Source organism: Amphiura filiformis, chromosome 12 (assembly GCF_039555335.1).
Source record: "Amphiura filiformis chromosome 12, Afil_fr2py, whole genome shotgun sequence".
Classification (NCBI taxonomy): Eukaryota; Metazoa; Echinodermata; class Ophiuroidea; order Amphilepidida; family Amphiuridae; genus Amphiura; species Amphiura filiformis.
Genome location: NC_092639.1, coordinates 38,774,382 through 38,801,162, shown reverse-complemented (window position 1 = coordinate 38,801,162; position 26,781 = coordinate 38,774,382). Strand labels below are relative to the sequence as shown.

The following is a 26,781-nucleotide window of genomic DNA, read 5'->3' as shown; positions in this document are numbered from 1 at the left end:
AATTTTACTTGCAGATCATTCGTATAAACACATGGCTGAATTTAGGAAATTTGATAGGAATTGTTTTCGAGGATTTGGCATCGGGGAGCGCAGCTTTGAAGATAACATTGTGGCGGAATGTAAAGCTATAGCACAGGAGCTGGATGGCTATAAAGGTATACCGTGCAATCCACATCATTTCTTCGTCAACGGTTCATGTAATGTGTTATTTTCTATCGTGTTTGGAGAACGTCGTGGTTACGATGATGAACAATTTCGTCACCTTACTGATTTAAACAGTCGTATTGTGTACCTAATCGGTGCAGGATTTTGGCATATGATACGTCCAAAATATTGTGACTATCTAAATAGAGAGTCTGGAGAAATACTGGAGATTATTCAAGACATCTATGAATTCATTGACACACATATTGAAAAACACCGGCAAGATCTCGACGCCGAAAACCCCAAAGATTTGATAGACCTTTATTTGAAAGCAATGGAAGATGCCCCAAAACCAGACGATCCCTTTTCTTATCTCCAAGAGGATAACATGCGTGGTGCATTGTATATGATGTTTTTTGCCGGAGCTGACACCGTGTCTACGACTTTAGATTGGTGTTGTTTGTACATGATGGCATATTCAGATGTCCAGAAGAAAATTCAGAAAGAAATAGATTCCGTGGTTGGCCGCAATCGACTACCACAATTATCGGATCAAACCCAAATGCCATTCACAAGAGCTGCACTCTTGGAGGTTCAACGACATGTAACTCTATTACCACTCAGTGTTTTTCATACGGCCAGTGCTGACACTACATTTCGTGGGTACCGTATTCCAAAAGGTGCGACTATCGTTTCAAACCTCTATGCCGTGATGAAAGACCCGATTGCGTTTCTAGAACCCGACCGATTCAATCCTGAAAGGTTCATCAATGAAGCTGGTGAATATTTTGCAAGAGAAGAAGTTTGTCCATTTGGAGTTGGTAAGCAAAAATCTTACGGAGCGTTCATATATTTACCTTTAGCATAATTTTCTTTTGCACATAGATCGCTAATGTCAGTTATTTGCAAATTTGACATTTTACCCCATCCCGTGATTCCTAAGCTGTTGAAAGGTCAATTATTGGGATTTTACATCGATACATGCTATGTACGATTAGTCCGCCAGAACACATTTAAAATCATTTTTTCTGCACGTAATTTCATCAAAACCGTTTCAGCTTTAAAATGGCATCAAACAAACGTATCTCAGACACATATTTGCTGAAAAATGTAACAAAAAGCTCAATTTCTACGTTTTATGAGGACTATATTGCGGGTTGCACTTTTTGGCCGCGGAATCTTATGGTGGTGTGCTCCCTTATGTACGCGAATCTCTGAACGCCATTTTATTTTTTCCATGCCGACATCAGAAACCTTTTCATCCAGCTCCAGCCCCTATAATCGAAAATTGAATTAAAAATACCAGTTTGCGTCTGATGTCAAGAGTCAATCAAACTCGGAAATGTTCACGATTTGTCGTGATAACAGCGTGCCCTATGGCTAATTTTGCACCTTCAAGTCTTAGTAATTGGACACTTTCTATCCTGAAGGCATCATATTATTCATTAAAATTCCTTTGGCATTATAAACTCGGTAACAATTCGCGTTACACAAAGTTTTGAATTAAATCAAATACTGAAACTTACATTTTTTGCAACTTGCTACGTTGCGTCTGAATCCAAGAGACTTCAGGTTTACAAGATGAGTGTGTAGAAGAATTTAAATGTCACAGATATACTTTTGTAGGTCCAGTGGTTCTTTAGTTATGTTGCAAAGAGGGCTGAAAAAAACTCTTTTGTAAAACTCATTATCAACAATAAATCATGCAAGTTTTCAAAGTATATGATTTGTAGAATGAACTTTTGCAAAACACCAAAGTGTTATTTTTCAACAATATATTGATTTAGAGAATGAAAATCGATTTTTTGGTTGCTTCGACCAACAGTACCTAGTCTACCCTCAAGGCACAGGTCTTGTAAACGTGAGGTCCTGGGTTCGATTCCCGTGCGGGATCACTTTTTCTGCTTGTCATATCAATTTGTAAGCGCTCTTTTTTAAAAGTCATAGTTCATTGAATTTACAACCGTATGAAAAAAGAGACGAAAATAGTAACTTTTTGCAAAAGATTTGCAATTTAAAGAGAATTGTCCATTGCTCATTCTAGTGACGCTAGTATATGGACAATGTAAGTGTGGTTTTTCATTTAATGACATAAAATTTTGAAAAATATTGTAAGGAACATTTGAGGTTTTGACTTTTAAAACCTGCATTTTGGTCAAAAAATGTGCTTGGATAGGTAGTTTTCAACAGATTTTCCACATTCGCCTTGCTATAACATTGAATTGCGTTATCGGTTGACCTAGTGACGAAAAGTGTTTTTAGGAGGAAGTGTTAGCTTTCGTTTGATGTGAAAAAAAATTCTGATTGGATGAAGGGAACACGTGAGGTTTCGACAAAAACCAATCAAAGAGGCCCACTTTTCAGCTAGAAGCTCCACAGCTCTTACATTGCTATGCACTCAACCGTGTAGCGTAATCAAAGACTGTGGTGGAGACATTCACTGCTTGTTGTTCTCTGCTTGGAAGCTCTTGGACGAAAATGTGTGCTCAAGCGTATCGAGGTGGAAACCGTGCGCATGATAGTTTATAAGAGAATCGTTTTTGTATAGAAACCTTTCCATATGCTCCTCTATTATTTTGTGACGGTGAATCTGGTGAAAAAAGTTTATTTAAGAAACTTGTTGTTATGTATAACGCGAATTGAAAAGTAATTATTCTCAGTCATCCAGTCGTTAGAATCACAAAATTTTAAATTAAAGCACACAATTTTGAATTAAAGGCGGGTAAGCATCATTGATTGATCTCATACACTGGTATGTAATATGCTGTTTGTACTGTTTACCCTGACTGCTCATATCCATAACTACCAGACTTGAGTCCTGTTTATCAGGGACAGTCTATGTAGCTCAGTGGTAGAGCGCTCGCCCGACAAGCGAGAGATCTGGGGTTCAAGTCCCCGCACAGGCAGGTATGTCCGGCGTTTTTCCTCTGGTATATCTGCCTATGAATGTCATGTTTTCATTTGTAAATTCATGTTTATTTGTGCCAGTGTGCGATGCGTAATTCTTCTTTCCCCTATATACGTATTGATATATTAAGAATAACGATTAAGCGTCATTAATTTGATCTCGTGCGATAGTAATGTTTGAATGTTATGTTCCAGTGCATGATGTGTAAGCCTCTTCCCTTATTTGTATGATAATATTAGGCTGTCGGGTAAGCATCATTAATTGATTTCGTACACTGGTATAAATGTGTTGTTTTTACTGTTTACCCTTTTTGTAATGTTACGTAAAGTTACCCAAAGCTGCGCAACATTGTCCACACCTCACTGAGCTGCATTGGAAAAGTTTGGAAAATTTTGTGAAATCCGCGCCCACTTTACGCAGCTTGCGCGGAGGGTGAAGGAATTTTGGAAACCTTTGAGGGTCTTTTCTGCAACTGTGCGAATTTTTGAAAAAATGTTAAGCAATTTTGTGAAACTTTGAATAACTTTACGCGACTATGAGAAACTTTAAAGCAAGTTTGTGAAACTTACAGCGATTTCGAGGAAGTTTTTAACAAGTTTGTGAAACTTTGAGTAACTTTATACTATTTTGACAATTTTTGACCACTTTGGGCAATGTCCCCTGTGACATGGGACCTTCTCTCTACATTTCGATAAAAGATTCCTATAAAAAAGGAGGATAAATACATTTTATAACATTTCTGATAATGAATATATTTTTCCTACAGGGCGACGCATTTGCACTGGCAAGCAGCTAGCAAACATGGAGTTGTTTATCTTTTTCACCCATCTCCTTCATCGTTATTCGCTTGTGAAACCAAACGATGCGCCACCCTTTGAAGGAACACACGGAGCCAAGTTGGGCGCAACGTTTACACCAGAGCCATTCACTGTCAAATTTGTTGTCAGGGAATAGGTGGTGAGATTATTCTCTCTGTGGTTGAACTACATCTGATCGTCTGATTTGAAATGATAGGTTCAATTAGCAGCCATTTTGGATTTTCAAAATGGCCGCCATAAACAATTATAATCATTTTCATTTTGGTGACACATGGATATGGACTAATATTATGTATTGAAATACAGTTTGTTGAACTTCGTTTTGAAAAACCTATCATTAGTTATGTACATAATGAAGCCCATTTCAAGAGTATATTCAATCAAGATTTAATTTACCTTTTCAAGAAATATTTGGCTTTTAACCATCAATGTTCTTGAGAATTTAGATATAATGTCATCAATTCATTCATTACATGATAGTAATATATAACAGAATTATTGAATAATCAATGTAAATGGCAAAATCAGAAGTTATTATATCTATTTGAAAATGTATTTTGGAATTACCCGGTTTTGGAAAAAAGGACTGATAATGTTTAGTTTGTTATATGAGGAGTTTTGGATAATGTTATTTTGATTATGATCACGAAGTAGTTAGTACTCGATATAGTTTGATGATTTTATAATGTACTGTATGTCTAACTTTTCAATATTGATAAAGATTTGTAAGTTCTTGTATATATTTCATTACTCAATGTTAAACGGCGTGCAACATCATGCAAATATTAATTGATCAAGTTATAATTAGTTGCACTTGTTTATTATGTATTATGTACAAATTATGTACACTATGTGTACCCTACCAAGAAAGTTTTGGATAAAGGATTTAACAACTATATATAGCAGTTATAAAAAGAACAAGGAGTTTAATGATTAATTGTTATAAATGTTCACGTTTCTAAAATTGTATAGAGCACCAATGGCTGAACCAAAGTAAGTTTATTTTTGTTAATTTAGTTTATTAGCTTATTTCTGTTAATTTGGGTATGCAGAACTCGAATCCGTTGTCTGCCAAGCAATATTAGAAATTAATTTTATTCCAATAACACTTTCAAACATGTCAAATTACGCGTCTGGCCCCATGGATCCCAGAAATGTAGTGTTTGTGCGTGTACGACCTATCGTTAAGAAGTTACGGGGCACAAAAGGTCACAGATCGATTTGCTTATTGTGTATGGGTCAAAAGTCAAAGTTACTCAAATTTTCGCAAAAGTTGTGGCAAATTATTCAGCTAGTTAAGAGGTTTCAGAAAAAGAATAGTTAGCACTATCTGTGATGTCTCAAAAATATGTAGGATTACATAGGATTCAATGGAATTTGTATTTATTTATCATATATCTTCTGAACTTGACATCGCAGATAGTAAAAACTATTGTTTTCCTGAATCCCTTGAACTTGAGGAACAGTTTGCATCCATTTTTACGAAAATGGGTGCAACTTTACTTTAAATTTTCACCCCTGTATTTGACCTTGGACCTGCTGAGCCGTATAAATTGGTAATTATATGTCCTACGCGCAAATATGTTACATTTTTGTGATCCTTAGACACATGAGGTACATTCTAGAGGTACCTCTTTTCTTAGCATAAATAATGTACCGCTTGTCTTGAGTCACTGACATTCCAGTGTAGTAACTGGATTCCTTGCCCCTATAATATACATAACTTTTTTACCAGTGCGTTATAAGTTTTTGAGAAAAATGCAAAAATAGTCACAAATTTATGAAGGGGTGTAGTACCACCTTAAGATTATACATTTTGATGAAAACTCATCACAAACGTGGTATTCCGTGCACATATCCCACATAACAAGTTACAACGGTTTTCTGGTACACCATAGACCCTACTGCCCGCTGCTAACATAAGTAAAATACTTGTACTTCAAGTTTTTCCTCTGAAAAATTGAGAATTCTGCTACATCATGTTCACTGTCTTATCAAAGTCTTTAATCTTTCTTAATTATTGTTTTTCAAAATGGATAACATCCAGTGGAAGGGAAAGCAGCTACAGGGTGTCCCTAAAAGAACTGTATCGTCGGGAACTGATTTTGTTGGGTACTTTATCGCATAAACCAAACGTAGCTAAATAATTTTGACAATTGACCGCTCCGTTTTTGAAATAAAAGAATTTTACGAAACTCCCTCATTTTCAAGCCTTTCCACGGAGTCAATATCTATCAACGAAAACAGACGTATCAAGCGTCGATCATCATCGTGATTAGGCCGTCGTAATTTTTAATTTTAATAGTTCGTCTCAAACCCCTTCCCAAGTTAAAACCTAATACGGAATTTTTAGTTGTGGCGTTACAATACCCAAACAATTACGTTTCCGACAATACAGTTCTTTTAGGGACACCCTGTAATATAATGTGGGAATTCTAATCGCAAATAATTGAAGTAAATCTATTAATAATTTAAGGTTACCTAAGATTATAATTAGGCTAACAGTTACATAGGCTCTACCCTAAATACTTGTATCATTATGAAAATAAGTCCCCTGGTTTTGATTTAAAACCATGTAAAATCAACTAGGCCTAAAATGCTTTAGCTAACGATTGTTCAACCTGCAATCTCAGGTATAATATATAAGATATAAAAGATATAAAACGTTTAAAATTCAGAAAAACATGGTGCAACATTCTAAGATAATTTTATGCAATCGCAGCAAACAAAAAAATGTTTTAAAACGTTTTAAACATGTTACATTTTGGGTTTTGGTTTAGATAAAAACGTTTTGATAACATTAAATGTCGGGTCATATAAAGGTCATGGAAACGTTTTAAAACGTTTTGTACAGGGTGTCCCCCCAAAAAAGAGGCCCCTCATTGCGCCCTTTTCCCCTATTTCTGAAAAGTTGATCAAATATATTTGATGTAAAGAAACCTTGAGTCGTTAGCTTTAATAAACCAAAACAATTATATCAATCGGCTCACAACTTTTGAAGATATGCTCTTTTAAAGAAATATACTCGTTTTTCACTCTGTCCACGGAGAAGGTTTGGCTACATCAAAGGTTGAAAAGGAGTACACATACCATGCATGAATATCAAACATTCCTCAATGATAACTTTATAAATTAACTTGTGGGTAAAATGGATGCCGAATGGGACTTCTTTTTGCTTTACTTGCAATTACTTATTTTTTCTTGGTTATTTATGCCTTTTTGTTTTATTATGTTTCTTACTTTCTTGCTTTGTTGTTTCTTGCTTTTTTTTTTTTTAAATTTACAACATAAGTCATTTCTCTTTTTAGGATAAAAGGTAGCCCTGAAAGGCTGTTTGGTTTGTCTTTGGTTCTTCTGAAGTGAGTTTACTGTGCTGCTCTGCCCTCTACCTGGTTGCCTCCTTGGCGAATACAGGTTTCAGCCCTGGTCCTCATTGCATCAATTGCGTTGCGTACCATCCTTGTGCGCCGGATACTTGCGAATGCATTCAGTAATACGTTTGCGAAGATCTTGGATTTTGCCACGAAGGAAAAAAATCAAGTGGTGTGAGGTCTGGTGATCGTGCAGGCCACTCCACAGCATGAGCCATCCCAACCACTTTGTTTGCTATCCGTGGACAGAGTGCAAAACGGGTACTTTTATTTAAAAGGGCATATCTTCAAAAGTTGTGGGCCGATTGAAATAATTGTGGTTTATTAAAGCTAACGATTTACATACCAAAATATATTTAATCAACTTTTCAGAAATAGGATAAAAAGAGGGCACAATGAGGGACACCCTGTATGAAAACATTACAACAATATTCTCAAAATGTTTTCAAAATGTTATTGTAAACAAGTTTTTGCAAACATTTTTAGCCAAATATTTTGTCAACACTTAAAAAAATTATGTTAGAATATTTGCAGTAGGCTATCAACAAATGTTTTTGAATGTTATGAAAACGATTTATACCCTTTATTATGTCCTTTATATAACCCGACATTTAAACGTTTTCTGGCAATCTTTTCTAACCTTTTGGGAATGATATCGAAAATGTTTTGTGTTTGCTGGGATGGTATGCACATTTTTTCTCTCTGATGTATTCTTGGAATACCAACTTATATCCTACTTACATAAAAAATACCAAATTTTCTTATCTTTATCTGAATTACACTTTACAAATTAATATCTTAGAATGTTGAACATGTGTCAATGTCAAGAGGCACAGCGATTGGTTTGTGTTGATTGCGGTCTTCCAGTTCAGTATCATCACTGCGATTCTTATTTCTACAAAAAATATAGCAACAAAGAGATGATGTTATTTTAGAATTCAAACGTATCCAGTTTCCTATTTTATGTAGTTCATACATTTTGCGGCATTTCGTTTTGTCTTTTAACGATAGACCTTTAAAGGGGCTATATAAGATTTTGAGTCATTTTTTAAAATCATGATTTACATGTACCTTCTGCATCATAACAATATTTCACTCTTGCGTTTAAGGGAATTCTCATCAACACATGTTGAATACTTTATTATCATTAATTGTATGAAATATACCAATAAACTCTCATGTGCCCTTTAAATATTTTCCTCTCAACGAATGTTTAAAGAAGTCGGACTGTAATGCATTGCTTGAAACTCGTTATTTACACCTAAAAACACATTTCCGAAACAAAACCGTTTTTGGATGCTTTATTTGGCGCCTTGTTAGCACAGTGTTGAGGTACATGCCCATACACAAAATCTCAGATGATAATTAAGGCAACTTTCTAATAGCTAATTCAACCTGACACTTTGTTAGCGACAATAAAAGCGTAGCTTCAATGTGGCTCGACCGAGTACGCACCTTAACACAATACTATTTGTAAATATAATATAATTTTAATGTATTTTATAACATTTTCTTACCGACGGAACGTCTTACAAAGGCAAATAAAACTCAGTATGAGACAGATGCTCAAGAATCCGGTCAATGTAACACCTGCTATGAATATCCACGTCATCTGGTCGTATTTGAACCCAATCAGGCTGGACGTCTGACTATCTAAGCTCCCTTGCCCGCTCCCTTGATGAAGGACATCTGCTAATGAACATATTGAAACAACTCTTTTAGTAACAACGTGAAAGAAATGTACGAAACTTAGATTAAACATATTGTGATCGTATAGTGACGATGCTGTAATAGGCCCGCACTGCGAATTTCTCTGAGTTTCTTTCTTAAACATTCGTCGTCACAACAAATTAGTAATCACTGTTTGTAATGACTATCCAATAAACCGAGCTACGTTATCCACATTTTTGCGGTGAAAACCCGTTTTAGACATTTTCTTTGCCCGCGCTCGGCGAATATCAGCTAACCCCGTTTGGGTTATGGGCGGTTCACAGTAATTCAGTATTCGTCATTACGCGCAAATCATCACGATTATGCAATAGGAACTGGAATAAAGCCTTACTTGTTTTCCCAATGACGGGAAACAAACATGAAGCAATATTATTAGCATTGTCTTTGAAGACATAAGTGACAGTCGTGATACCAACAGGGAAGTAGGATCCAGGAACATGGGTCCTTGCCAAACGTTCAACGTTTCCTGAAATGTCTTCTGCAGTTGGTTCTTTCCAATCGATAGAGCTCAAAGATCCAGGTGCTGCGTTAAATGTTACATTGGTTGGACAATCTATTACCGTTGGTGGAGTTGTGTCAAATGAATTCGGTGCTGGAATTGTGTCAACTGAATTATAAATTACAAACGGTTATCGTTACATCGTGGGTTTTTAGTTTGTTGTTTCTTGTGAAGATTTGGCTGGCACTTTGATGCTATTATCAGTGGGTTAGCCAGGATTTTGGAACCGGGGGGTGGGGGGGCAGAGAGGGGGGGCAGAGGGACAGGGAGGCGATCGGCCCCTGACAACTTAAAGAAAATAAGAAAAATAATTATTCCTTGTTCTTAGTACTAGAATACGCACATTCGTATTCCAGAGTATACTGTGGAGTTCTTTCAAACATTATTATGGCAAGATTATTTGATCATCGACAAGATTGTCAAGAAGGAAAGCAAGTTCCTAAATCGGAAGATAAAGGAGTCCATAGCCATCAGACAGGAAAAACAAGTCAAGCTCAACAGAGACGGGGGCCGGGATCTTCCAAGAATTTACGACTGTCTTCTAGAAACACCAAAATCATCCAAGTGTGAAGAAGACAGTCAGCCAGTCATTACTGCCTGAGGATGGTAACTGTTAGTTACCGAAAATATTAGGTAAATATTTATTAATTTGCCTTCAGTTTCCGTTGAAAGTTTTAAAATTTTCTTGGTTATGACAAAATTAATGTTAATCTTTACCTTCTTCAACAGTCACTGAAAATTGGCAACTGGCCTGATTTTGTGATCTGTCAGTAAAGTTATACAATACTTGAGTTGATCCGATTGAAAATAATTGTCCTGATGAATGCGAAGAATTTACAATCACGTCTCCAGAATGGTCAATGACTATTGGTTCTGCCCAAACCACAGGTGTTTGCAATGTGCCAGTTTTCGTCATCTTACGAATAGGAGTTGGACACGTCAGGACTTGGGGTGGGTTGGTATCAGCTAAAATATAAAGACAAGTCATTGAATCAGAGAAGCTAAATAATCATCAAAAATCAGATATGCATGTTTGTAAGAAGTATATGACATGCTATAATACTCAAATATTGTCATCGATGGTGTCTCTCTTTAATCAAACTGGAACACCATAATTGTTAGAATGTGTTATTTTTGTTGTATTCAAATTGACACATTTACAAAAAAAGCTTACCAATATCAATAGTAATGTGGAATTTACATGTCGCCATATTGTTTGATGGATCCACAAACAAGTAAGTTACGCACGTCTTTCCTGTCGTAAATGATGTCCCAGACGAATGCGTCTTTACCAGCAGAGTAGTATTCCCAGATGCATCGGTAACAACAGGTTCTTTCCAGATGACAATAGATCCAAATAATCCTGCCTCAATTGTTTTGAAGATATCAGATGGACATTCGAGGATTTCGGGTGCTTTTGTATCCACTGTAAAACGAAAAAATAAGAATAAATCTCATATTGTTCTCTATTTCTCTCTCCATTTCGCATCTTCAAAAGGACATCGTGACAAAAACTTTCAAAAGAAATCATCATAATACCTGGCTCCACGGTACCGAACGACATCAGATGAACGTTAAGAATACCAGATGTCCTTTTTGGTTTTGTGTCCACTCATTTCACCTTAGTTTGAAAGCTTGAACTTGAACAAAGCAAAAGATCGTTATTGCTCACCAGTTATCAACGTGATGCTAAAATTGCAGAAAGCTATGTTCTCAGAGCCATCCGTAAACAAATAGCTGACATCTGTCCTTCCAACTGTAAAGTAGTCCCCATATTGATGACTTCGAAATGCCAAAGACACATTCTCCGATTTGTCAAATGCTTCAGGTTCTAGCCAATATACCTTTTTACGCACATCCCCAAGTTCAATGGTTTCACTAATGTCACTGGGACAGACACCTATTTTAGGTGGGAGGTTACCCACTGTAAATGATTACGATAAGATTAATTAATAGTTTTCTATATTTAAACAACGATAACAAAGATTTCGGAAACTTGGTGATATGCAAGTTAGAAGGCTCGATAATCCATACCAGTAAATCGTTCATTGAGAAAAAACATACTTTTTATAAGTATATCTGAAAAAAAAAATGACTGAGAAATATAAATAACAATTTGACAAAGACAACAACTTGATATATGACACGAAATCCTTTCCCGCAAAGTTAACATGTTTGGAGTCTAGATATCGTGGAAAGAATTCGTTCCACCTTTTTCTGGCGTCTCTACAAATCTTAAAGTTAATTACCCTTTCATACATTCGAAAAAACTAACTTACCGACCCCAATCATATCAATGAATATATGGAAATTACATGTCGCCATATTGTTTGATGGATCCACAAACAAGTAAGTTACGGAAGTCCTTCCTATTGTAAAGAATGTCCCAGACGAATGCGTCTTTACCAGCAGAGTAGTATTCCCAGATGCGTCGGTAACAACAGGTTCTTTCCAGGTCACAATGGATCCAAGTAATCCTGCCTCAATTGTTTTGAAAATATCAGATGGACATTGCAGAATTTTAGGTGCTGTTGTATCCACTGTAGATTGAAAGATCGATTCAGTGTCATTATTGACAAAGATATAAAGTTACAATTGGTTCTTTGCCGCTTTTACGCTTTTCTCATCTTAAAGACATGAAAGAAGACAATCGAACACAGTCAGTTACTCTCACTCATCCGGCCAATAACAAGGAATGGAAGGATTTGATAAAGATTCAAAGAACTGACTGCTAATTGTCTCGTTTGTAACCCGTACGAAACTCTGGGAACTGATCCTGGCTGTGACTCCGAATGTCTAGGGTGGGCGCTTCTATGCAGCAAAGCCCCTGAGTTATTATTAAATGGTTTATGGATTGATGTGGGCCGTAGTGGTCAGCGACAACCTGTGAAGTGTGCTGAGGCTATGTGCTTGTGCATAGCACACTATAAATCATTGCGCTTTTTTTTTAATATATAAAGATAACTACGATTTGCTTCTCACCAGTTAGCAAAGTAATACTAAAATTGCAAGATGCCATGTTCCCAGTGCCATCTGTAAACAAATAGCTGACATCTGTCCTTCCAACCGTGAAGTAGCCACCAGAGTGATGACTTTGAAATGCCAAAGACACATGCCCAGAGTTGTCAAATGTTTTAGGTTCTGACCAAAATATCCTTTTATGTACATTTCCAATTGCGGTAGTTTCACTAATGTCATTTGGACAGGCCTTAATTTCAGGCGGCAGGGTATCCACTATGAAAGGGTAAATAATAAAGATAAGACGTGTATGTTCATATCAAAAATTATTTCTGAAAATTGACTAGATTAACCATCTAAAGACTAAATTACTGAACATCGGTTAATTTTCTATACGTAGTAGAATACACACTACGGTTTCTCACCACTTTCGACGTTAACAGTAAAGGTGCATTGATCTTGGTTCCCATATCCGTCCTCAAAACTGTAGACGACATCAGTAGATCCTGTCAGGAACATCTGTCCTGGGTCATGTGAGGAATTTGTTTGTTTTATACCAGAATGATCCATAGCGAATGGTTCTGACCATGAAACTGGTTTTCCTGGTGTACCAACTTCTGCTGTTGTATAAATATTTTCGGGACAACTGATAATATCTGGAGGAGAAGTGTCAACTGTAACAAAATGTAGGAAAATATGATGGACGTTAGACTGTATGAAGTAAAAGCAATCTTTGTATCTATACTCTTCATAGGAATATCTCTGTGGCAAGTATAATAATGTGATAGTTGGAGGTTTTGAAGATGAATTCCAATAGATAAGTACCAACTCCAAGGCCTATCAAGTGATGTGCTCATCCGGGGTGCTCATCCGGTGGATCGTAAAAATCATCAAAATTCAGTTCCGGAACCTTTGTTTAGTGTCATAGATGTGCTAACATAAGCCGTTAATTAGAAACAAAATACGGTAATACATTTTACATGAATGAATATAATTTCTCTACACAAGTAGAGAAATTAGCTATATCTACATGTATTTGAATGGGGTTTCAACTTTGTCAATACTGCTGTTTTCCTCATTTTTTGCCAAATTTTGCATTAGAAAAATACCTAATGACAATTTTAATGACTTATCATTCGCCTTTAGTTAATTTATTAATGTTTTACACTTCAGCCGGATCGCTGAATGGGCCTTTTACGCCTGACAAGAATACTTTTCCTAAACCGTACTCTACTAATAAAATTCATCTCTTTACAACTGGTCGGGACTGCCTTTTGCTTCCTTTCTCTTTTTCAGACATATAGTATAAGACTTATTCAAGTTAAATAACCCAAGCATGCATCAATACAAACGAAACACCTACCAATATCAACAATTATATGAAAAGTACATGCCGCCATGTTGTTTGACGGATCCACAAAGATGTAGGTTACAGAAGTTTTTCCTATTGTAAATAATGTCCCAGACAAATGCGTCTTTACCAGTAGGGTAGTATTCCCAGATGCGTCTGTAACAAGAGGTTCTTTCCAGGTGACAATAGATCCAAATAATCCTGCCTCAATTGTTTTGAAGATATCAGATGGACATTCAAGAATTTCGGGTGCCTTCGTATCCACTGTACACGGAATAGACAAATGTTTCAATATCGAGGGCTTAGGGAACTGGTCACGTGAATTTACATCAGGTAGAATGGGCAACTTATTGTTTTAGGTTCATTTTACTTTTACAGAAAAATGAAACGACCAGTCCTTGCTGTAATATTTACTCTTTCCATGTATGTATTTATACTCATGCCATAATATTCCTACTCGACCTAGTGCTCTATTCCTCGCAGTCATAAACCCATACCAAGTGGGCACAGGGTTAATAAATCAACGTGTGATTAATTTGAGGTAGAATCAACGTCGAAATTTCAACGCTTGAAATAGTGGTCGGATTTAAAAGTTTGCATCAACGTCAAATCAACACACAATCAACGTTATATTGACATAGATGTTACCATATTAACCAAACTTTGAGCTTATTTTAACCGCAGTTCAATTATAGGTTAAAATTGTGTTGTGTGAACGAAGTAGAAATTTGGTTAAGCTTGAAAGCGAATTAAAAAATTCAATGTACTTATATTTCACGTCGAATCAACGTTGATCATTGGAATCAGTGTTGATACGTCAACATGGAATCGACGCGGATTTGAAGTCGACCTGTCGACAGATTCATTGATGTTTCCTACATATCCTCTATCGAAGGACTGGCTTTATGTCATGCACACATTTACTAAGTTTTTTCTGTGCAGTGATACAGCAATAAAGTCTTACCAGCTATCAACGTGATGCTAAAATTACAAGATGCCATGTTCCCAGAGCCATCAGTAAACACATAGCTGACATCTGTCCTTCCCTCTTTGAAGTAGTCACCATAGTAATGACTTCGAAATGCCAAGGATACATTATCCGAGTTGTCAAATGCTTCGGGTTCTGGCCAATATATCATTTTATGTACATCTCCAAGTTCAATGGTTTCACTGATGTCACCTGAACAGACGCTTATCTCGGGTGGGAGGGTATCCACTGTTAAAAATTAACAAGAAAGGGGGGGGGGGGGAGGAGAGGAAAAACATGTTTATGTGAAAATGTTACAGATAGTTAAGAAGATATGGAAGAGACAAGTTTTAAAATTAAGCATTTTACTGTTATGTAGCATCGTAGAACAAACTAATTGTCCATACCAAATTCCACATTCACCGTAAAGTCGCAGCGAGCACGATTCCCGGATTCATCCTCAAATATGTAGATTACATCCGTCGATCCGATCGGGAACATTTGCCCTGGTTCATGGGTTGCACGTGTTAATATTACACCAGAGTGATCCATTGCAAATGGTTTTGACCATGACACTGTCATTCCAGATGTACCAACTTCTGTTGTTGTGTGAATATCTTTGGGACAGGTTATGATGTCAGGTGGAGTGGTATCGACTGTAACACAAGTTATCGTTATAATCAAAATCAGCATTTATTTTATTTTTTCCACTTTTCAATTGGGATCATCATCTATCCTTTTTTCTGCTCAGACATGTATACAAAATTTTTGTTACAAATTCGAATTTTTATCGTGGACAGCGTTTAATGTGGGAGACCATCAGGAAGCAGGATTGGAGCGGAGTTAAAATCCTCGATAAAGAAACGGACTGGTTCCGGAGTGGCGTAAAGGAGTCTATTCACATTAGGACTAATAAAAGTAGGCATATCACCTAAAAAATAAGCGCAGCAGAAACATGTTATTTAATGTTTCTACCTTATTGAGCTTTATTAAAGCATCAAAAATCAAAAAACAGAATTAAAATCGGTCAATGCATTGTGATGTAGTGTCAATTTAAAGATGCTCGTAGATGGAATGAAATCCTGCCACAAATGGCTATAATGACAAAATTGGCACATTTCGAGATATTGAAGGTTTATTTGGACGCTTGCTTGAAAAAGCAGCGTTAATTTAAATATCACATGTTAAATGCATATCTTTCCTAACTTCGCTAAAGAAAACAAAATTAAAAAATCTATCATTGAATAATTGTAATAAATTAACCAAATATACTATTTTAGCAATTTCGGCCAATCTGCAGACAAATTAAACCTCAAAAAATGACTAAGTTCAGCTAATTAATATACAAAATTGATGCCAATAGAAAACCGTACATGATATAAAGGTGCGGTCTTTTTTGCACACATATGTATACAAAGTTCTTTCAATTGATAACAAAAAATACACGAAAAGTAATCAATTATGCAAATTAGGTAATTACAGCTAATTATGTATTCATGATATTATTATGCAAATTAGGCATGAGTAATTTTTTTTCTCAATATTAATGAACTTCTATTCATTCATCATAAATTTGTCAAGTATGAACCTGTTATGAGGTTGAATAAATGAACTGCAGTTAATTGCTTAAAAATAATACAAAAAAAAATACAAACTTTGACATTTTGACGGTGTCTGGAATAGAATTTTCATTTTTACTGTAAACTTGGCATGTGTCACCATTACTCAAAGCCAAATCCGAAAAGTAAAAAATAAAATTCAGTTGCAATGAGACTTTAAATTAACATTTTGTTATCTGGATTAACATGGGAGGACAATCGGTAAAAGGAACCGCCATTACACTGTACCGCGTATACAAAAATAGATTGGCCTTGGGCACACAAAATTGCTTACAGCAATTGTGGTGTGAAAAACTACTTTGATAATGTTATGTTTCAAACAGTTTTCCTCAAGTGCTTCATTCGTTGTCGACTGAAATAATTTACATACTAAGAGAGATTAGTATTTCAGCTAAATGGTGGTAGGTCAGACTATTTCAATAGGCCTATATTTACTGATTTATAAGCGATCTTCAAAAATCCAAAAAAAAAAAAAAAAAAAAAAAAAGGAAAAAAAAAAAAAGCAAAACAACAGGCAGTAGCTCTTAAACAAAGCAATATTTAATTTTTACTGACCTGGCGGTAGCCTCGGAAAGGCTTCACACACCATATATTAAAAATTCAAACAATTGAGATAAATGGCGTATATGCGGAAATTAATTTTTCGACATGGATGTTTTCTAAAATTGACCAACTTTGAAGCGCGCGCTTTTCAATTCACTGTTATGCTTGCATGCCTAATAAAAGTGACTTGAACCGGGACCAGGGCCGCCATAGACTTTCTGGAGCTTACAACTCCCTACTCAGTGCCTGACACGTGACCTACGTCACGGTCCGATGGTCTATGACCAGCAGTAGTAAGCATCTTTCACCAGTCCATCAACGAACGAAAGAATAAGGAATAGTGTTCCGAAAGCTCTCAGGTGAACAAAATTAAGCTTTGAGTAAATGTTTAACTTTATTCATCAGCGTTTAATGTTATTCAGGAACTTCTGTGAACCGCTTAGAGTTTATTTGCATTTATCTCTACTTTCAAATGCGATCAATCTCTACTACGTATTTAAAGCGTATCATAATTTACGGTAACTATTAAAATATGTTTTTACCTATTTCAAAAGAAACAAAGAATTCACATAATTTTTTGTTCCCAGATGCATCCTGAAAGACATATCTCACAAAAGTTTCTGCAAATGGTGAGAACGTTGTTGGTATTCGAGATCGTGGAGACATCGTGACATTACCAGACAAATCCGAAGCTTGTGGTTCTGTCCATGACACCGTCGCCGTAGTAGCACCCAACTCGATAGTTTCAATGATGTCATCGGGGCAAAGGTCAATTACAGGAGGTGTCGTGTCTACTATTAATCGAAAAAAGAGCTTTTTCTAATTAGCTTTTGAAATTAATATACTGCCGTCAGCATGACTAGCTAAAAAAAAAGAAGAAAAAAAGCGCAGTGATTTATAGTGTACTACGCACAGGCACACCGCCTAGACGTTGATCCACAAGCCTCAGCACACTTTCCACGTGTGTAATGAAAGTTTAAATTGTTAGGTAAACATTTACATGCACGGAACGAAGCTCAAATTAATTTGCCCCTTCGATACTTGTAGACGGAATTATACGGTATGTGAACTAACGACACACTGCTAAAATATAAGATGTATTTGTGATTTTATGAGTGTGACTGCCTTGGGTAATCTTACGTAACTTTAATTTCATTGGTATTATTCAAAAGTCAATCCAATCAAACTCATTCATTATTGACAACTATTTGAATATCTAGAAGGAATTGTATTACTTGAATGGAAAGACAGCTGGAAAGATTTTGGACTTTTGTAGAGTAGATGCAAATACCTTCTTCGATAAGAATCCTAAATGCACAAGACGCCTCATTGCCACTCCCATCAGTAAATCTGTACACTACAGTCCATCTTCCTGCCGTAAACATATCACCAGGGAAGTGACTTTGTGAGACAAGTGAAATATTTCCTGACAAATCGATAGCTGACGGTGGGCTCCAGTAAACAGGTATGCTGTGTGTCCCAAGCTCTATTTGCCTGCCAAAGTCTGATGGGCAGGACACAACTTCTGGTGGAATGGTATCAACTAAAATAATGAAATATTATTGGGAATAAAGGTAAATATTTAAATTTACGAATTGTTACGAAATGTTTTAAGAGGAAGGGACACCATAGAAAATGCAAGTTCCGGAGTATTGTAAAATAATATATTGCTCTTTCATATACTTTACCGCCGATTCACTCGGATGTTTAACGGAAATGCTGAAATGATGAACAATAAAGAAACATGAAAATATACACCCCCGGATTTTCTTTGTTTGTTATTGTTTTTCACCCAGCGATAATTTCCAACATGTAACCATATAAACGTTTAAATCATGTTCACACTTAAAGCCTCGATCCATCTGATTCAGAGCACTTCTAGAAACACTACATCTTTCAGAAACACCACCAAGACTTCTGTAAATCATCACTTATTAACTATAAAGAAACCAGACTGAGACAAGCAGACTTTGAACTGTCGAGACTCTCAAAATATTCCCCTAACCTTTTACAGTCGACATAGAAAATAGGTAGAAACTCGCCTTGTTCAATAGACACTTGAAATGTGCAGAAAGCCTCATTTGTATATCCATCAGCAAATCTGTAGATAACGGTATGATTCCCAGCCGATAATTTGTTGCCAGAGGAATGAGTGTATGAAACGAGTGTGACATTTCCTGATATATCATAGGCTATAGGTGTAGTCCAATAGATTGCCGTGCTCTCTATCCCAAGCTCTATGTTCGCATTGATGTCTGCAGGACAGGACTGTATGGCTGGTGGAGTCGTATCAACTTTTTAAACAAAGAACAAAGAATAATTCGGAATTCGTCGAAAGTATTTTTATGAAATGCATAGGGATAATAATTAGGTGTTCGCTAAATATGATGTTTAATTAAAGATCACTAATTTAAATATATATCTTCATCTACCCATTCGGTACCTAAAATCCATCTTACCCGTATTAGCCGAAACTTCAAAACTGCAACTCGCCAGGTTGTTGGAATTATCTGTAAACAAGTAAGTTATTCTCGTAGATCCAATAGCAAACGTACCTCCAGGTTTGTGTGTTTTGTAAAGCAAAGTAACATTTCCAGATTCATCATCAGCAGATGGTTCTCTCCATGACACGGTATGTCCAGGTGATCCTAGTTCCATTGATGTTGAAATATCAGAGGGACAGTCGAAGATGGTTGGAGCATGGGTGTCCACTGCAAGCAATAATGATTTTTCAGAAGTGCTTTTATATAAGCTAACCTAGTCACAGTTAGTAAGTTTTAGTTTTATTAATATGGATAACCTAAAATCGAAGCACTTATCAAATTTTTATGAAATTACCTTGATTTATGAGAATATCAAAGGTGCAAAACGCTTCATTATTACTTCCATCAACAAATGTGTACGTCACCGTCGTTCTTCCAGGCACGAAGGTGTCACCAGGAGCGTGACTTCGTGATGCAAGTGAAACGTTTCCCGAAACATCAGTTGCAGATGGTATATTCCAGTTGACTGGTGTATTTTGCGTTCCTATCTCTAATTCCTTACTGATACCAGAAGGGCAAGATTTGATAATTGGCGCAGTGGTGTCAACTGTGGTGGAAAAGAACCAAGATCCACGTCTTGTGATATTTAAGTTATTCAAGTCCTTCTTTACGAACCGGTTTCATTTTTTTCATCGTAATCTTTTCTTTAAATTTAGATCAAGTTACACAATTAAAGAACCCTCACCTTCCTGAATGACAACGTGGAATGAACAAGATGCTTCATTTCCATTTCCATCGGTAAATCTGTAGTTTACAACGTGTTTTCTAGCCGAGAATCTGTCACCGGGCAAATGAGTCTGAGCTACAATTGACACATTTCCTGACATATCAGTAACTATCGGTGTACTCCAGTAAATCCGTACGCTGTGGGTTCCAAGCTCTATGTTCTCATTGATGTCTGATGGACAGGATAATATGGCGGGTGGAACCGTGTCATCTTTTGAATGAAAAAACACGAAACAGAGCATAAACAGAGTTGTAGATCATAATATTTCCTATTTCTGTAAGCCTAGGAAATGGAATGTTACTCCGGAGTCTATGGCTACTCACGACTTGAACTTTTCCCATTTTGGCTGGTGGCGTTTCCCGCGGAGGTTGGATGCACTCTTATTTTGAACCAGAGTAGTGAGGAAGGCGAGGGTTCTTTAATTGTGTAACGCGAGAAACGCCGCGGACCAGATCACAATAAAGCCATCAGCCAAGAAGGCGAAAGTTCAAGTCGTGAGTAGCATTTCTGGGTTTGTCAACCAAAAATAGGAAATATTATGAAACGGCTACATTTGTTACTATTCACAGCTATAAGAATTTTACATAGCATGTATTTGATCATTCAAAATGCTGTAAATTTCAAATCACTCCACACACATATACAAACTAAGAACATTAAGAACATCCTACCTGTATTAATGGTTACGTCAAAACTGCAACTCGCTAGATTGTTGGAAGAGTCTGAAAACAGGTATGTAATTGTTGTAGATCCAAGAGTAAACGTATCTCCAGGTTTATGGGTTTTATAAAGCAAGGTAGCATTTCCAGATTCATCATAAGCAGATGGTTCTCTCCATGACACGATTTGTCCAGATGATCCTAGTTCCATCGATGTTGAAATATCGGAGGGACAGTCGAAGATTGTTGGAGCAAATGTGTCAACTACAAGTAATAATGATATCAAGAAATTATTTTATGTAATATATACATAGTTAACGCATTTTGTTAATGGCTTATTCAGTGATCCCAGCGCAAGTAGCCTATAAAAAATAAAAATTGTTCATAAATTTCTGGAGTGAATTAGGCCTATAAATTGTCATTGAGTATTTTTGAAATGAAAAATGTGCCCAAATCGAGGAAAATAGCAGCATTGACAAAGATGAAGCCATATTCAAATAAATGTAACTATTTTCACGATGCTCAATTTTGTCTTTAATGAGCCTACACGGTTAGTCGCCTACCGCTAGGCTATGCATGCACATTAAAAAATTATTATTTGATGAAATAATTTTCTCCTGACTTTTCATGCACATTAATATTTTTTATTAACTATCTAACTGCTACACATGCTATGTCTTCTGAAGGTATTTAGGCAAAAGAATCTGCCTACAAGATAATTTCTGACTTCCTTTATCTCCGACTTTCGCATGATGCATGCACATTGCAAAAAATTTTAGTAAGCCTACAAGATGGTTTCCGAAATAATTATCTTCCGTCTTGCAGATTTTTAATGCACATTAATATTTGTTATTAACTATCTGACTGCTACACATGCTATGTCTTCTGAAGGTATTTAGTTTTAACTATTAAGCTCTATTGGTGCAAAAGAATCTGCCTACAAGATAATTTCTGACTTCGTTTATCTCCGACTTTCGCATGATGCATGCACATTAAAAAAAATTTCTTCCCACTTGCAGATTTTTCATGCACACTAATATTTGTTATTAACTATCTGACTGCTACCCATGCTATGTCTTCTGAAGGTATTTAGTTAACTATGTGCAAAGGAATAAGCCTACAAGATGGTTTCCAACTTCCTTTTACTTCCGATTTTCGCACGATGCATGCACATTAAAGAAATATCTAATAGGCCTACAAGATGGTTTGCAAAACAATATTTCTCCTGACTTGCGGATTTTCATGCACATCAATATGTTTATTAAGCATCTTCATCTATTATAACTGCTACACATGCTATGTCTTCTGGAGGTATTTAGTTAGCTATTTAGGTCTATTTGTGCAAAAGAATAAGCCTGCAAGATGCTTTCCGACTTTGGTTTTCTCGTTACTTTTACATGGTGCACACAGTGGCACATTAATATTTTTCTTTAACCATGCACATAGACAACAGCTATACATATCCAGTACAGAGTCTTCTAACTGACATTGGCATTAAACTGTTAATTTCATTTATTTTTTAACATGACTGAACAAAACCCGGTGTTAGGCCTACAGGTGTTAGGCCTACAGCAGCCGACTGATATGATGATGATGATGATGATGATGATGATCAATGATTTTCTGAACTGGAAAACTTGTTTTAACAAAGCATGCTTCTAACAACATTAGAAGTAAGGAACACAAACATTTCAAGAAATATACCAATTTGTTTCCTCTTCATCTTTGATCCAATTTTGTGAGGTCAAAGGTCACATACAAGGTCAAAGGTCGCCTGAGGTCACCAAATCTTTCAATAATCAATTTTTAACTGTGCATCACATATCCAAAAATCAGCTTGAACAGTTATATAATTAAGGAAATATGACGACTTTAAGATGGCCGCTTTCATGTAAAGTATAGCAAAGTAGCACTTTCAATGAGTGATAACTCGTAAAGGAAGCATCTTTCTGTATTGATTTATTACTTTGATGGAATGGTACTTTGGTATTGCCAAATGTGATTGCAAATTTTGAATGATTGTTCAATATTTTCTAGATGGCTCTCTCTTGGGAAGACACTACAAAGGCTCCTGGAAAATTGGCAACCACTGACAACCTTTTTTCTAAAGATGTTTTTTTTTACTGGGCCTAATCGACACAATGCGATTTTATTCCACTAAGCATTGCTAAGCAGCTGTACTCATTTCAATTACAATTAATGGCCCAGTTTCAAAAGTGACAAATATTTTATCCTTCATGGTTATTTCTGCTACCTCTTGTTACAGGTTCGATATTCAGCCTAACCGATGAATGCTCACTCCGCTGTGATCAATATCTGTGTGCTTCAAGGGAAAAGTCGATTCAAATTTTAGTCAATTTTGAAAAGTTACGAAAATAAAGTTGTATTAAAAGTATGTATTGATCGTCTACTATATTTTGTCATTTAGTTACAAAATGAATGCCGATTGCCGACCCAAATTTTGCAAATTTTCAGAATTAAAAAAAATTATTGTGCTTAATGTACAGATTTTTGTGATTGTTAGGGTAATTTGCAAAAAAACCCACAAAAAAACATATAAATTGAATTCACATGCTCTCAGGCTATTTTGAAAAGAGTTTTTTCCCAGTTTGTATAATTATGTACAAGTTATGTGTTTCATGTAAATTCCAAGTACATGTACATGGTTCCAATATAGCCTAATTGATTTAATTGATCAAAAGGGAAGCAAACTTAAGTGGTCATCTTTGTAGGCCTATTGTGTACCATGTCTGATTACATATAAACATCATTGACCCATGCTGAGTTTACTGGCAAACCCATTGCAATTTGCATATACCTGTAAGAAACCTTATAATTGTATTTAAGTTGTGGGTCAGGTTTAAGGTTTTATATTGATTTTATCAGGGATTTTATATAACCAGTTTGTATTTCCAAAAGTATGTTTCTGAATTGAATTGATGTTTAACATAATTTCAAAATTATTTTTTCTCATACTTGCTTTTTCATAAATATTTTGTGAGATTTTAATTTCTAAGCTAGTGACCCAAGCTGGTGTGTTTCGCCTTCCAAATTCATTTTTCGTAAATTTCATGTAGGCATGAAAATAACAACATGATCGACTTAATAAATGAAAGCCTATGATAGTAACACATGATATAAGCTCGTCTTCAAAGGATTGTGGCTCTTAAATTTTTGTATGATTGAATAATAATGAAAAATAAAATGAACAAAAAATATCATCAGGAATAGTATGCCAAGTCTGGGCAAAAAAGTTGGCAAATATATTCTTGGAATAGGTAATTAAATATGAACAATTACAAATGATCAACTTGAAACATGTAAAAATATGACCTGAAAACATGTAATCAACATGAACCGGTAAAAAATTCAAATTGAAACGGGTAAAAAATATGAACTTGGAATCATGGTTAAATTATATCAACTTGAAAAAAACAAACAAACAACTTGAAACAGTTAAAAAATATTAACTTGAGTAGTGGTGTACATGTACCATGAATGCTGCATGCAGTAAAGTCAACTTTCCTGAGTACCATGGACTATGGAGATATTGGTTTAACTGTTAGGCCTAATCAATAAGTGCCTATTGTGGAACAAGTGAAGCAAAAAGTGGGTGGGAAAGTGGGCGGAGGAAGTGGGCTGATGAATGTACAACTGTTGACAGTTATGTCACTGAGTATCTCTGGAATACTCCTGCTAGTTCCTGAGGTGCCTGACTCAGGCTTGAATTTCTTTTGTTATATGTACCAATTTCTAGAGTTAGTTTCTCAGGGCCGGTGCTGGACCTGTGCTGGAACCCATTGTTCTTTACTCTGGACGGAGCTCAGTCCAGAGCAAGAAAAGTTACCTGAGGTTAATATAGTGCATAGTTGGTAAGTTGTTGGTAAGTTAAGGTTTATCAATGTGGATAACTTAATATATAAGCACAAAGAATGTGTGTTTTAAAGTTACCTTGATTAATGAGAATATCAAAAGTGCAAAACGCTTCATTGTTACTTCCATCAACAAATTTGTACGTCACAGTCGTTTTTCCAGGAACGAAGCTGCTACCAGGAATGTGGCTTTGTGATACAAGTGTAACATTTCCTGAAATATCAGTGGCAGATGGTATACTCCAAACAACAGTTGTATTTTTTGTTCCCAACTCTAAGTCCTTAATGATATCAGGTGGGCATGATTTGATAATTGGTGCGGTTGTGTCAACTGTGGTGGAAAAGAACCAAGATCCACGACTTGTGTGTGTTATGTAAGTTAGTCCTTCTTTACGAACCCGTTTTATTTTTCTCATAAAAAGCTTTTTTTCGAACTTAGATCAAGTTACACAATTAAAACACTCTCACCTTCCTGAATGAAAACTTGGAATGAACAAGACGCTTCATTTCTATTTCCATCGGTAAATCTGTAGTTTACAATATGTTTTCCAGCCGAGAATCTGTTACCGGGCAAATGAGTCTGAGACACAATTGACACATTTCCTGATATATCAGTAGCTATTGGTGTACTCCAATAAATTCGATCACCGTGGTTTCCAATCTCTATATTCTCATCGATGTCTGATGGACAGGATAGTATGGTTGGAGGAACCGTGTCATCTTTTGAACAGAAAATACATGAAATAGTTACATTTATTTGTTACTATTCACAGGCTTAAAAATTTAATATAGCATGTATATGATCATTCAAAATCACTTCACACACACGTACAAACTTTGAACATTTTGCTTCAAACCCATCTTACCCGTATTAATGGTTACGTCAAAACTGCAACCCGCTAGATTGCTTGAAGAGTCTGAAAACAGGTATGTAATTGTTGTAGATCCAGGTGTAAACGTATCTCCAGGTTTATGGGTTTTATAAAGCAAGGTAGTATTTCCAGATTCATCATAAACAGTCGGTTCTCTCCATGACACGGAATGTCCAGATGATCCTAGTTCCATCGATGTTGAAATATCAGAGGGACAGTCGAAGATTGTTGGAGCATGGGTGTCAACTGCAAGCAATAATGATATCCAGAATTGCTTTATGTAAAGTTGTGCATAGTTGGTAAGTTAAGGTTAATCAATGTGGGTAACTTAATATATTAGCATAAAGAATGTGTGTTTTAAAGTTACCTTGATTTATGAGAACATCAAAAGTGCAAAACGCTTCATTGTTACTTCCATCAACAAATTTGTATGTCACAGTCGTTCTTCCAGTCACGAAGGGTTCACCAGGAGCGTGACTTTGTGATGTAAGTGAAACGTTTCCTGAAATATCGGTTGCGGATGGTATAGGCCAGTTATAAACTGGTGTATTTTGCGTTCCTATCTCCAATTCCTTAGTGATATCAGGTGGGCATGATTTTATCATTGGTGCGGTTGTGTCAACTGTGGTGGGGAAAGAACCAAGATCCAAGTCTTGCGTTATTCAAGCTACACCCTTCTTAACGAACTTGTTTTATTTTTCTCAATGAAATCTTTTCTTCAAACTTAGATCATGTCACACATTTAAGAAACCCTCACCTTCCTGAATGAATACTTGGAATGAACAAGACGCTTCATTTCCATTTCCATCGGTAAATATGTAGTTAACAGTATGTTTTCCAGCCGAGAATCTGTTACCAGGCAAATGAGTCTGAGACACAATTGACACATTTCTTGACATATCAGTAACTAACGGTGTACTCCAGTAAATTCGTACGCTGTGGGTTCCAATCTCTATGTTCTCATTGATGTCTGACGGACAGGACAATATGGTTGGAGGAACCGTATCATCTTTGGAACAGAAAATACATGAAACAGTTACATTTATTTGTTACTATTTACAGGCTTAAGAATTTAATATAGCATGTATATGATCATTGAAAATGGTGTAAAATTCAAAATCACTTCACACACACGTACAGACTTTGAACATTTTGCTTCAAACCCATCTTACCTGTATTAATGGTTACGTCAAAACTGC

At 36.1% G+C, this 26,781-nt stretch overlaps 2 protein-coding genes across 2 annotated transcripts; one reads left to right on the top strand and one right to left on the bottom strand.

The window, feature by feature from the left end:
• Positions 1–31: 31 nt before the first annotated feature.
• On the top strand, positions 32–4,006 carry LOC140166807 (cytochrome P450 2B19-like). Its single transcript, XM_072190297.1, has 2 exons — positions 32–965; positions 3,819–4,006. Exons 1-2 carry the CDS (start codon positions 32–34, stop codon positions 4,004–4,006), a joined length of 1,122 nt encoding a protein of 373 aa, XP_072046398.1.
• A 3,655-nt stretch (positions 4,007–7,661) lies between these two features.
• On the bottom strand, positions 7,662–26,186 carry LOC140166806 (hyalin-like). The gene is made up of 23 exons (XM_072190296.1): positions 25,950–26,186; positions 25,577–25,828; positions 25,179–25,430; positions 24,790–25,041; positions 20,851–21,102; positions 20,138–20,389; positions 19,748–19,999; positions 19,369–19,620; positions 18,922–19,203; positions 18,201–18,452; positions 17,452–17,703; positions 15,155–15,403; positions 14,745–14,996; positions 13,793–14,044; positions 12,855–13,103; positions 12,454–12,705; positions 11,751–12,011; positions 11,144–11,395; positions 10,646–10,897; positions 10,189–10,437; positions 9,304–9,579; positions 8,759–8,930; positions 7,662–8,136 (listed from the first exon to the last, which is right to left on the bottom strand). Exons 2-23 carry the CDS (start codon positions 25,773–25,775, stop codon positions 8,040–8,042), a joined length of 5,310 nt encoding a protein of 1,769 aa, XP_072046397.1. The 5' UTR covers positions 25,776–25,828; positions 25,950–26,186; the 3' UTR covers positions 7,662–8,039.
• Positions 26,187–26,781: the final 595 nt, after the last annotated feature.

Excerpts from the sequence above, each read along its gene's own strand:
- LOC140166807 (XM_072190297.1), top strand. The coding sequence starts at position 32 with ATGGCTGAATTTAGGAAATTTGATAGGAATTGTTTTCGAGGATTTGGC. Across the intron at positions 966-3,818 it reads AGTTTGTCCATTTGGAGTTG|GGCGACGCATTTGCACTGGC; the intron begins GTAAGCAAAAAT and ends TTTTTCCTACAG.
- LOC140166806 (XM_072190296.1), bottom strand. The coding sequence starts at position 25,775 with ATGGAACTAGGATCATCTGGACATTCCGTGTCATGGAGAGAACCGACT. Across the intron at positions 20,000-20,137 it reads CCACGTTGTCATTCAGGAAG|TTGACACCACTGCGCCAATT; the intron begins GTGAGGGTTCTT and ends TTTCCACCACAG. Across the intron at positions 14,045-14,744 it reads TAGCATCACGTTGATAGCTG|TGGATACGAAGGCACCCGAA; the intron begins GTAAGACTTTAT and ends TTCCGTGTACAG.